The sequence below is a fragment of the Sceloporus undulatus genome, chromosome 5, assembly GCF_019175285.1.
Source record: "Sceloporus undulatus isolate JIND9_A2432 ecotype Alabama chromosome 5, SceUnd_v1.1, whole genome shotgun sequence".
Taxonomy (NCBI): Eukaryota; Metazoa; Chordata; class Lepidosauria; order Squamata; family Phrynosomatidae; genus Sceloporus; species Sceloporus undulatus.
In genome coordinates, this window is record NC_056526.1 from 150648805 (window position 1) to 150661244 (window position 12440).

The following is a 12440-nucleotide window of genomic DNA, read 5'->3' on the forward strand; positions in this document are numbered from 1 at the left end:
CCACAGATGCTGGTGAAATGTCAGGAAGAAAGTCTCCCAGAACATGGCTGCAGAGCCAGGAAAACCCACAAAAAGCAATGGATGCCAGCCATGAAAGCCTTCGACTTCACATTAAAAAACAGTGAAATTTTAATGTATTTATTTGTGTTTTTCTTTTCATTTTGGGGTGTGTGTGTGTGTGTGTCTTGTGCCCCTAACCCCTGGGAGGGGTTGCCCAAGAAAACGGGGAGCAGCTAAGCCCTTGGTGGACCTCCAGGCGTTTCTGTCTCTTTCATGTCAGGCATCCCTGAGGGGACATGCTAAAATACATGACAGTACTTGCCCATAGAGAACCATTGGAGAACACTTGCCTGTGGGGAAATATTGGGCAAGCAGTCAATGTTTCCCTATGGGCAAGTCTTCCCCAATGCTTCTTTCTGGGCAAGTTTTCCTGAATGCTTCCCTATGGGCCAGTACTATCCTGTATTTGATAGCCCCCCCCCCCCCCCTCCCTCCCTGCGCCGGGCTGGAAGGGCGCCCACCTTCCTCCTGACTAAAGCCGGGTGGAGAGTGGCGTTTGGGCCGGGCTCTGGCTTTACGGGGGGCTGCGCAAGGCGGGGGCTGTCAGTCAGGAGCGCAGCCCCAGCCCAGGGCTGATGATGTCAGTGGATCAGCTGCTCGGCTGGAACAAAGCGCCGAGGAGGAGCGCAGGAGAGAGCCAGGGAGGAGAGGGGAAAGGGTCTCCTGCCAGCTCCCTCCTCTCTGGGCTCCTGGAGGCTGCCCTCCCGAAGGGGAGAAGACCCTGGGAAGCCCTGGGAGACAGGGGCCGACCCCAGCCCCAGCCCCAGCCATGGACAGCGACGAGGAGACCCTGGAGGAGACTGTCGAGGGTAACGGCGTGGCTGGGGCCCGGGAGAGGGAGAGGGGAGGGGGCCCGGCTGGGGCTCTCGGGGCTGTCTCTGAATGGGTCCTCTCTCTGGAGCTTTGCCTGCACCCACACTGGAGCAAGAACCCGGTTTGGCACCGCTTTAACTGCCTCACTGGCTCAAGGCTATGGGATTCTGGGAGTTGGAGTTTGTTGTGGGGCCCAGAGCCTTGACTCAAAGCGGGTCCAAACCGGGTTACTCCTCCAGTGTGGATGCACTCCTGGTGCCTTTGGGGTACAAACGTGGTTCATGCTGGCTCCCCCTTCAACTGTTTTCTCTCCCAGACAAAACCCTCCCGCCCTCAGGCTCCTGTCTCCAGGGAAGCCTTCTGTGGGGCCTTATTATTTTAGGGGGGTTGCTTTGGGCTTCTTCTGCTTCTTCTTCTTCTGCACCTGATTGGTTCCCCTTCGGGAGCTGGGGAGCCAATGAGAGGCAGAAGGAGCCCAAGGCAAGCCCGCCTTCCCCCCCAATAAGGCCCAATAAAGAGGATGGAGTTGCCTCATCTCCCTGGCAAGCGCTGTTTGGCCCTTCTTCTTCTTGGCTCCCTGCCTTCCCTTGAGGCCAGGGCTTCTCCTCTGTGCTGCTTCTCTTGGGCTAAAGTGGCGCCCAGCAACACCCTCCTCTGGCTCTTCTAGGCCTGTCCCTAATGCCCTGCCCCTAGAATTGGAAGAGCTCTCCAGGGTTATCCAGTCCAACAAGGGCGCTTTGCCTTGGCAAGACTTCTTCCCCGCTTTGCCACTGAGGCTGAGAGCTTGTAACTCCACTGGGTTTCCATGGGCCAGCAGGGAATTGAACCCTGGTCTGCAGAGGGTAGTCATACCACATGCTGGCTCTCTGCTGTAGAAATATGCAGAGGGAGCTGTGTTATCCCTTTAACAAATACAAACAAAAATCCATCAATGATATCTGTATTGGCCAACCAAAATATTGGCATAATAAACTTGTTGCAAGCTTTCAAAACTCCATGGGCTTCTTCATCAGGCAAGGTGTTACAAACCAAATAGGAGGCAGGGAAATACAACTGGAGATGTTAAGATGCCTGAATGTTGTTTCAGTCCTTAGTAAAGATGTTATTTTGCAGGCAGGACCCTCCTCCTTCTGGCCGTGTGGCAATAGGGAGGTTTTCAAAGTCCAGGAAATTTAAAGTGTAGAAATAGTGCAGTTTGATGACACTTTAACTCCCCTGGGACCATCCTATGGAAACCTGAGGTTTGTAGAATCCTAGAGTTGGGAGAGACCTCAAAGGCCATCCAGTCCAGCCTCCTGCCATGCAGGAAGACAGAGTCAAAGCATCCCTGACAGATGGCCATCCAGGCTCTGTTTAAAAACCTCCAAAGAAGGAGACGCCACCATACTCCAAGGGAGTGTGTTCCACTGTGGGATGGCTCTTACTGTAAGGAAGTTCTTCCTAATGTTGAGGTGGAATCTCTTTTCTTGTAGTTTGAATTGGTCCAGGTCCTATTCTTTTGGAAGTGCACAAAACAAATTTGCTCCATCTTCAGTATCACATCCCTTCAGATAGTTAAACAGGGCTGTGATATCACCTCTTAGCCTTCTCTTCTACAGGCTAAATGTACCCAGCTCCCTAGGCGCTCCTCATAGGTTTCCATTTTGGTCACCCTCCTCTGGACACTGCATGTTAAACTTGTATGCAGAAAATGTCTTACAAAGAGCAAAGTTAGACTCAGAAGGAGGAGGAATGGAGCCAGGAAGAAGGATGATCTCAGATATGCAGATGAGACCATATTACTAGTGGAAAACATTGCCAACTTGAAACAATGACTAGGGAAGGTCAAAGAAAAAATGTAAAGGCAGGCTTACTGCTGAATATAAAGAAAACAATAATAAAGACCATGAAAGAGCTACATAAATTCAACCTAGGCAATGAAGAAATTGAAATAGTTGTCTTGCTTTATGCTAATAGTTTCAGAATTAGTTTCAGAAATAGTTAAAGAGTTCCCATGCCTTGGATCAAACATTGAGCAGAATGGAAACAGGAAATCAGAAGAAGACTAGGAATGGGAAGGGAAGCTATGAAGGAACTATACAAGATCATAAAGAATAAAGATGTACAGCTGAACACTAAAGTTAGAATCATCCAAGCCATTGTATTTCATATCACCATGTACGGGTGTCAGAGCTGGACAGTGAAGAAACAGACAAGAAGAAAATAAACTCACGTGAGATGTGGTGCTGGAGAAGAGTACTGAGGTTATCATGGAGAGACAAACAAACAATCCAATGGCTCCCTTGAGCCAATTAAGCCAAAAATCTCTCTGGAAGCTGTGATGATCAAATTGAGGCTATCATACTTTGGCCATATCATGAGAAGGCAAGACTCATTAGAAAAGACAATAATGCTAGGAATGGTGGAGGGTCGTACAAAGAAAGGAAGACTGCATGCTAGGTGGTTAGACTCAATCAAAGAAGTCATGAGTATGAAGTTACAGAAACCAAGCAGAGCAGTGGAGGACAAGAGGTCTTGGAGATGTCTCATCTACAGAGTAAACTCAAAATAGTTGGCTCAGTTAAATCACTGGGACTTCTAAATGCACACAGACACTCAGGGGCTGGTGAGGATTTTTAACAGGTTCTTAAAATTATTCTGAATGCTTACTTGCTCTCTTTCTCTGTCACTCTTCTTCTAAAGACCAGAAGATTCACACTGTCAAAAATATTTTCAACAACCTGAAAGCTGGAAGAAACTTAATGAAATCTATGGTTTTTGTGATCTTATCTTTGCTTGATTTATTGATCGGGAGTATTATGAAATGTGGAAAGAGGCATGACTAAAGTTGCAAGCTTTAGTATCCTGACTTCTTAATTTCCTGCCCCTTTTTGTCTGTGTTGATATTACTCCAAAAACATCTGACTGCAGCATCAATGCATATTTCTAATGGAAAATATTAAAATATGTCATACTCTGAAGCTGTTGGGAAAGGTAGTAACTTGTCTGAGCCTTTCCAGACAGAGAAATAGTTTCCAACTTGGAAAATATTTCCTTGAAAGGTGAAAAGAATACCATGTCATGTACATCCTTGAGTTTTGAGCCTGAAGCATCAGGCAGTTTAGTGGGGCATGGCAGATAGCTGCAATATATGATATACTGGTATGACTTGATATACTGGTATGACTATGTTTCATCTAGGTTTGTGTGGATGAGTTTGTTATGTTGCAAGTCTGACATTGTTTCACTTGGAAATATAAGTGTCAACAGCTGAACCTTTCCCCTTTGGCCTAGTATTAAGTATGCCTTTCTTCTAATTTAATTCATAAGGTGATTGTACTTAAAGTCTAGCTTGTCTGTGTAAATGCCATTGATTTGGCTAAGCGCAACTGCATTGTGAAGCATCTTAGATTTGTTTTTTCTTAAAAGCACGGAAAACATCAACACAAGATAAAATTTAAAATCAGTTATGTTTTTCAGCATAAAACAGGGCAAGGGTATATGAATAATAATACACTTTAGAGTCAGTTGAGTGTATCTATTCAGAGCTCACCAAAGCAGTCTCAGCCTTTAGTGAGTGGGCAAGATGGAATTTGGCAAGGGAAAGAAGGGCAAGATATTTATTCTCGATCTTTTTCACACTGCACAATTGTAGCACATTTTAACTGTCATGATTACATCTTACAGAATCTTTGCATTTGTAGCTTAGTGACGGACTACAGCTTTCTGGCTGAGAATTCTAAGTACCTCATGAAGCTGCTAAACACAGGATTCCATAGGATGAAGCCATTGCAATCAAAGGGCTATCAAAGGGCTATAATTGTGTCTTATGGAAAAGACCTAAGGCTAGAAAGATGGATATATATTAATAGGACTGGAAGCTAAATCTTGAGTTCTGCCTATCCATACTAGTCACATCACTCTGGTTTGCGAGATATGTTTATGAAAAGAAAGGGAAGACTTGGAGAAAAGTGTAAAATTTTAACACAGCATTGCCTATAAATGGTACCTGTCTTCACAGCATGTAACAGTTTAGGAATATATTGAGGAAATGCCTTCTCAGGCTTTCTAAATAAAATATGCCAGCTAAAAAGCAACAATCACCTCATGCCCCTTAATAGTGTTGTGGGTGCCAGGTGAACACTAAGTGAAAAAGATTTAGCAGTATGAAATTAAAATGTTTCAAACAGAGATTTCAAAGTAGAAATCTGGAATTATTTTGTTAACTAATCTAAAAACTTGATTAGGATTGCCTGTCTCTATCCAGGTGAAGTGAGATTTGTGACAGCCTGTTTGGTCCTGTTCAGTATGGAATCTTTCCCCATGACACATATACACAAACATTTTATGGCCCAACACTTCATTCTTAGAATTGCACTTTACAAGCAGGAAGGGGGGCTTCTCTAAGCGTGTGTATGTTCTGTTAGCTTTATAGTTGCTAATGCCTCAATGCATCTTGGACTACTTTGGCACAGACAATTTAGTGATGCAGATATAACTTTGGTGCAGGTATAACACTGTGGCAGTATCTGATCTTGGTTTTGCACTTTCACCTTAATTAAGAAGATCCATGTGAGGTTCTGGTTATACTTTCTCTGGCACCAAATGTGAAGACTTCCATCAATCTCATTTACTGCTATCAAATATGTGGGCTTTCCTTTATCCACACTTCTGCCACCAATGTAAGGACTTCCTCCTGTCCCACCAGTGTGTCTACCAACTGTGTGGACCTCCTAGATACCTTCATGGTACCTGTGTGAAATATTATTCATCTACTATCCCCATCAGACAGCACCTCTCTTTATTTGTTACTGCCACCAGAGACACCATGGAGTTTATCACACAGGAGGAATTTCTCTTAATTTCGAATGAAAAGAAAGTGGGCCAGATTTCCAGGAAGATCCAGAGCCCTCCTTTCCCATGCCATGATGGCTATCTGCATAGGCATCCTGCTGAGCTGAGGTCAAAACAAGGTGCCCAACTACAGGGGTACCCCGGGTTACGAAATTAATTCGTTCCGCCGCCGCTTTCGTAACCCGGAATACTTCGTAAGCCGAAAAACCCATAGGCGCTAATGGGGAAAAGCCGCGATTTCGTGTGAAATAGCGCCGAAAAGCACCAAAAAATTTTTCGTAACCCGAAATAACCTTCGTAACCCGGAACAGTTTTTTTGAATGGATTTTTTTCGTAACCCGGAAATTTCGTAAGGCGGCGCATTCGTATCCCGGGGTACCAGTGTATGTGACCATCCCTGGGCGCCTGGTTCTGACCTCAGAAGCAAGCAACCCAAGCCAGCAGCAGACACACCAGATGGCTCAGTGGGATACTCATGCAGACAGCCACCATGGCACAGGAATAGAGGACAGGAAATAGGAGGAGATCTGGGCAGCTACAAGGCCAGGATAGTCTGGGCTACCCTTGGAGTATCCTAGCCAGTGCAGAAAAGGCCTAAGCCACTGTTAAAATATGAACTTCCAGGTTCTAGGCTGAGTCCACAAGTACACTCAAACTGAAATCCTGGGTCTTCAGAAGGAGTGTAACATAGGTGTAACAGACCACAACACAAGCTGATACAGGTTGATTCCTGCTCCCTAATCTGCAGGTCAACTGACCAGGAGCACCTTGTCTGGATGAAGCCTGAATTTGTTTGTCTTCATCCCATCCTTTGCAGTTTACAAATACTGTTTTACAGCCAAAAATAGCTTCTTTGGATTGAGGTAGAAAGGAGAGATAGAGCTGAGTATTATCAACATACTGATGGCACTATATCTCAAATTTTCTAGACAGCCTTTCCCAGTGGTTTCATGTAGAAGTTGAGGGAACAACATCTACATGAAACTTCATGAAGTAATAGCATGAGGGAACAAAGCAGAGCCCTAAAGGCGTTAAACAGGAGCCCCCTATCCCCACTTTCTGTGTCTGATCTTTCAACGAGGTACAGAGCTATTATACCACACTGTCTCCAGGTCCAATCCCAGCAAGGCACCCAGGAGGATAGCATAGATTATAATGTTGAAAAATTGTTGTAAACACCAGAAGAGCCAACAGGGACACACTCTCCCTGTCTATTTCCTGGTGACAGTCAACCAAAGCCATTTCTGTCCTACAACTGGGCCTGAAGCCAGATTGAAATGGATCTAGATAATTTTACTCAGGGGCCTCTGGATGTGTGAGGACACCATATATGTTCTAGAAATGAAATGTTGGAGACTGGCTGGTAACTACCCAATACAGTGGCATTTAAAGAGGCCTTTTTTTTAACAGTGATCTTATAACTACCTCCTTTAGGCAACTGAAAACTTTGCCTTCCTCGATAGAGTCATTGACTCATCCAGGGGAATGCTGGAATCTGTAGTCCAGCAACATGTGGAGCACTGCATTATTCCCACTCAGATCTTAAATGGTAGATATTCATAAGACTTTTCGCTGCATGGAGATGTACCTAGCATGTTTAATAAGCATTATCTGCTCCTATTTGGAAAAAAGATACAAAATAGAAACTGAATTAAACTTGATAGAATCTGCTCTCCTTTTTTACTAAAAGAAGCTCTCTGTGCAGAATACCAGTTGTTTCCCCCCCCCCCCCAGCTATCACACATGAAGACTTCCACTCTCCATTCAGAATAGGGTTTCAGGCTAAGGGAGGGGAGAAAGAGGCTAGCTGTAATGTGGTCAAATGCACATTATCTGGAAGCAAGTTTAAAAAAAAAAACCAACACCCAGCAACAGCACAAAATCGTGAAGAATGGGAATCCTTACCTTATTATTGCCCATAGGGCAATAATGCACTGTAAGAGAATCTGAATCAGATCTTTCTGCCCATGATGGGCAGACAGATCCTTTTCTCATCTACTCCATAGATCTCACTGGTCTTTTAAAAATTATTTTTAAGGAACACTTGATGATGATGGGATGCCACATGGATTCTGTACAGTCACATATTCATCCACAGACAGATATGAAGGAAACTTTGTCCATGGAGAAAAGAATGGTCGTGGAAAATTCTTCTTCTTTGATGGAAGGTAGACATGTGTGTGGCTTCTTTCTTTTAATTTTTTGTTTGTTTATATGACACCTTGAGTACTTTTATAACTTTATTTTACTAAGGTATTTGCAACTCACTCAAGAGTGGAAATGTAGAGTTATAACCCACCTTCAGATCAATGCAACAATTATCACTCTAATCTTTTTGCAGCAATTACCTGTTATACAGAGATTATCTTGGTATTACATTATTTTGAGTTTTTGACCATCTCATTTCTTTACTTCTTCATGCTTTTTTGAAATAAAATTAAATGTCAATCTTTTAACAAAATGAAATGGTTGATAAACGATAGTTCTCCTCCCACTTTTCTAGAAAATTAGTTGCTGGGGCACATGAACAGCAGGCTGCAATATGTTCCAATATCCAGTGGTCTGTTTTATTGTCCTCACTTACAAGTAAAGCAGACCAGTGACCACTGGAATATATGAAGAGCCATGGTGGATTAGACCAAGGGTCTGTCTGGTCCAGCATTCTGTTTGTACAGTGGCTAACCAGTTGACTATGGGACGTCCATGAGTAAAAGGGAATGCAATTGCACCCTGCTTTTCCTGGGCCCTAGCAGTTCACTGTCTTAGTGCTGATTTTCTCATGTAAAGCAGTTTTTAAAAATAAAATCTCTTGAAGGCAAAAGACTAATTGTGCTAAAAGTGATAGCTATAATCAGCAATTTGTTCCATAAGCACATCCTCCACACCCTCCTAATCTTTCCAGTAGCTGCCCTGTCCTTTCAACAGAAAAGAAGGTAGCAATCATATGCCATGAGCATCCCCATCTCTACATCTCAGCATATCTGGTGGTTTCAAATGGGGCTCAAAAGACTTTATACTAAAATCTATTTAAAGTTGGCTATGTATAAATAATTTATTATTTGTATCCATCATTGCTACCTGTAGGGCATTCAGAATGGTTTCATAATATAAGAAGCACAAACACGCGTGTGCGCACACATACACACTAAATCAAAATGCAAAGTACATTTTTAAAACATTACTGTTAATAAAGAAAAATCACTAAAATAGGTGATCCATAATATATTTTAAAGCCAGCATCAGTAAAACCTGAGCCATTAAATGCTTGTCAAAAAAGAACATTTTCAATCTGCAATGAAATGAAGACAGCAGGATTCAGAAAAATTTCCATGAAGCAATGGTGCTACCAAGAAGGAACTGTGTCCATGATCAGTCACTTCTTGGTAGCAAAGATAACAAGGCCACTGAATCAGAAATATCTGCATGACAAGGAAACAGTCTTTATGTCAATTATGCCCTAAACCATTTAAATAAGCATTGAACAAAATCCATTAAAAATGGATCAAGTAATAATGTTCTTTGTGAAATATCTTTTTCCCCCTTTACCAGCACTCTTGAAGGCTATTATGTTGATGATGGTCTGCAAGGCCAGGGTATATACACTTATGAAGATGGGGTGGCTCTCCATGGCACATATGTAGATGGCGAACTAAATGGGCCAGCCCAGGAGTATGATGCTGATGGACGGTTGATATTCAAAGGACAATACAAGGATAATATTCGGCATGGAATTTGTTGGATATACTATCCAGTAAGTCTAGTTAATTATTAGCTCAAATATTATATGAGGAAGTGGCAGCATCAGAGAAGGCTGAATGATGATATGGCAGATAGAAAGAGAAAACTTGTGGCATTACAAAGAGAGGCAGCCACAACAACTGTCCTATGTACTGTGTACTGTGTAATGGCCATGTACAAAGGCTTTTGAGAGCATGCAATTATATCCCTTGGCAACCTTTTGACTTTAAAGGGCCTAGATGCTTTTCTGCCTCTGATGCTGTGGTAAGTTATTATTTGGATGCAGGTTACAGAGCACAGATAGAGTATTTTGACCTTGTGTTAGGTGGTGCTGTGTAGATATTGATACCATAGCATGGAGCTATTACTTTTCTAGACTATGACTTCCAGAATTCTCCAGCCAGCATGGAGAACTGAGAGATTTTAGGACTTGTAGTAAAAAAAAAAACCTTTTCCTAATTCTGCTTAAAGTATAAAGTATGTGTGAGTGTAAACTATGATGTGTATTTTTGCAGCCATGTTTATTTTTAGATGTAACTAACATGACAGAATATTCCTTTTTTTTAAACAGGCCTTTCATTCTCCAAAAAATACTTCTGATATATTTATTAAGCATAATTCTTTACTGTCTTTAATTTAGAACCATTATAGCCAAGTTGCTTCTTGTTTTCAGAAATGAATAGCTCTATTCAGGCCACTTAAGCTAGGGACACTCTGCCTAAATAAATACTGAATGGGTTCTATAGTGTCCATGTACATGTTTCAGAACATTCTGTTACAACGGACTGATGTCTCAGCCCCGAAGCAACAAAAACAAGTGTGCTGTTAAACTTCTACATTTTTCTTATATCTTCTGAAAAGTGCAATGTTAAAAGACTGACTATAAATACTTTCCATGGTGTGTTGCACTAATCTCTGGATATTCCTTAGGAACCCCTTTCTAAGCAACCAGAACTAGGAATGTAAAGAATCTTGTCATTCTTGTGACATTAGCAGGTTTTGTCATTAATGCTACTGTTACCTAGTCACTGAAATTATTATCAAAAATACACATGATTATTGTAATCTCCATAATAAACCAATAATGCATCTGAGAAATTGGCTTGGAAACAAACATAGATAGGTTTTATTTTGGATGCACAAACCAAGCACAAAATCCCTAAAGCTCCCATGCAAATTGATATCTATAGTGGTGGTGGTTGTGGTGTAGAGCAGCAGAAGTCAGTGTTAATTCATGTATCTGGTTTTCTGTATTTGGCATAAATATGTTTGGAAGTTTTTTCTCTTTCAGTACAAAAAGTATCGATCTATCCAGGGTTTTATATTAGTAGAAGTGAAGTGTATGAGAAGTGCTAAGGGGGAACAGATGGAGCAGGAAATGGAGAGTAAGAAAATAAAAGTGCAATTGGTACCTATAAAATTGATTCCCCCCATGTTAGCTTTTGCAACAAAAAACAACAGTCCTGTTGCACCTTAAAGATTAGCACATTTGTTGTAGCAAGAACCATTCTTCGGTTGCATGAAATGTAACCTATAAGTATATGAACAGTATTGATACTGTATAGATTGCATATTGTTTAGAACTTTTCCTCTAAAACACATTAAAAATTTCATAATTGTATCAATTTTATGCTTTGCTTTCAGGATGGGGGACACCTGGTTGGAGATGTTAATGAAGAAGGAGAGATGACTGGAGATAAAATAGCTTATGTATACCCTGATGGGAAGACAGCCTATTATGGACAATTTGTAGATGGTGAAATGTTAGAAGCAAAGTTGGCAACCCTTGTATCCATAGAAGAAGGAAAGCCAAAATTTGAAGTACTACCAGGCAGTAAGTTTTCCTCTTGACACACAGTACTGCTGCTTATGTCACGTGTGTATACCCTTCTTGAAGATAACACCAAATAAAAAATGATTTGCTGTTTCTTTGTTTCACTTCTTATGCCTAAAAAAGAAATTTGCAGAATAAAATTTCTTTTAAAAATAACACCATGAAAAACATGATGTCAGTATTGATGTTCATGAGGTGTGGAACATACTATAAAACCAATATAACACCTAGCAAATCAAGCTTGCTCCATCCTCTAGTGTCGCTTCATTTTATGTTTTTACCTGGAATGTGGAAAACAAAGAATGCAAATTTCCTGCATTGTGCAAACTGCGCACACTTCGGATGAGAACCTGTTGAGTGTAAACATAGCGTAACATTTCACCAGCTGTGGGCTTTTGGAGGGAAATGAGCCTGCCAAGTCAGTGGGGAAAGTGGGGTGGAACTGTACCCATACATTAGGGACATAATGGTTCATGTGGGACATAATTTGAATGGTTCAATCATCCATGGTGCACTTGCATGTAGAGATCTGGGAGACCTCCTCATGCCAGTTGGTAAAAGTACATCTATTTTTGGCAAGTGTAGAACCTCCATAGGATTCTGGCTCTTTGTGTCAGTTAAGATTCATTTTATTTACTAATTTTCTTGAAAATATTCATGGGGATGGACCATGATTCTTTCCTAGTTTGTTTGCATAGAGTACATATGTCATCTTTCAGGATAAAGCCCTTCCACTTGCTGACTTAGGGTGGGTAAAGAGCAGCTAGTAGGATATATGTGGTCTTGGGACCCCTCACTTTGGCCCCTGAATTTCCCTAAAGATCCCAATGCTTTTCATGCTGCTTTTTTTGGGGGGGGGTTATTTTATGCCCCCAGATTGAACAAATCAACCCAAAACTGGCCTCAAATATGTCAGCTTACTTCCCATACTGCTAGAGTCCTCCAGCTATTGTTGGTGTTATGTGCCGTCAAGTCATTTGTGGCTTATGGTTTTCTTGGGGGGATTAGTTCAGAGCGGAGCTGCCTTTGTCTTCCTCTGAGTTGCCCAGGAGTTAAAGTCCAATTTTCAAACCACTACTCCATACTGGCTCTGTCTGCCCCCCCCCCCCCCCCCCCCCCCCCCCCCCGAAAAGAAAAGAAAAGAAAAGAAAATTGGCCAAAA

At 42.0% G+C, this 12440-nt stretch overlaps 1 protein-coding gene across 2 annotated transcripts in view; it reads left to right on the forward strand.

Moving 5' to 3' along the window:
• The first annotated feature begins 640 nt into the window (after positions 1-640).
• SETD7 (SET domain containing 7, histone lysine methyltransferase) overlaps positions 641-12440 on the forward strand; it is a 35098-nt gene continuing 23298 nt past the window's right edge. The window contains exons 1-4 of one of the 2 annotated variants that reach the window (XM_042468774.1): positions 641-869; positions 7745-7874; positions 9256-9457; positions 11089-11278. In XM_042468774.1, coding sequence (XP_042324708.1) covers positions 830-869; positions 7745-7874; positions 9256-9457; positions 11089-11278 — 562 coding nt within the window. In that variant the 5' untranslated portion in view covers positions 641-829. The remainder of the gene's footprint in view (positions 870-7744; positions 7875-9255; positions 9458-11088; positions 11279-12440) is intronic. The other variant, XR_006104104.1, reaches the window with a different exon arrangement.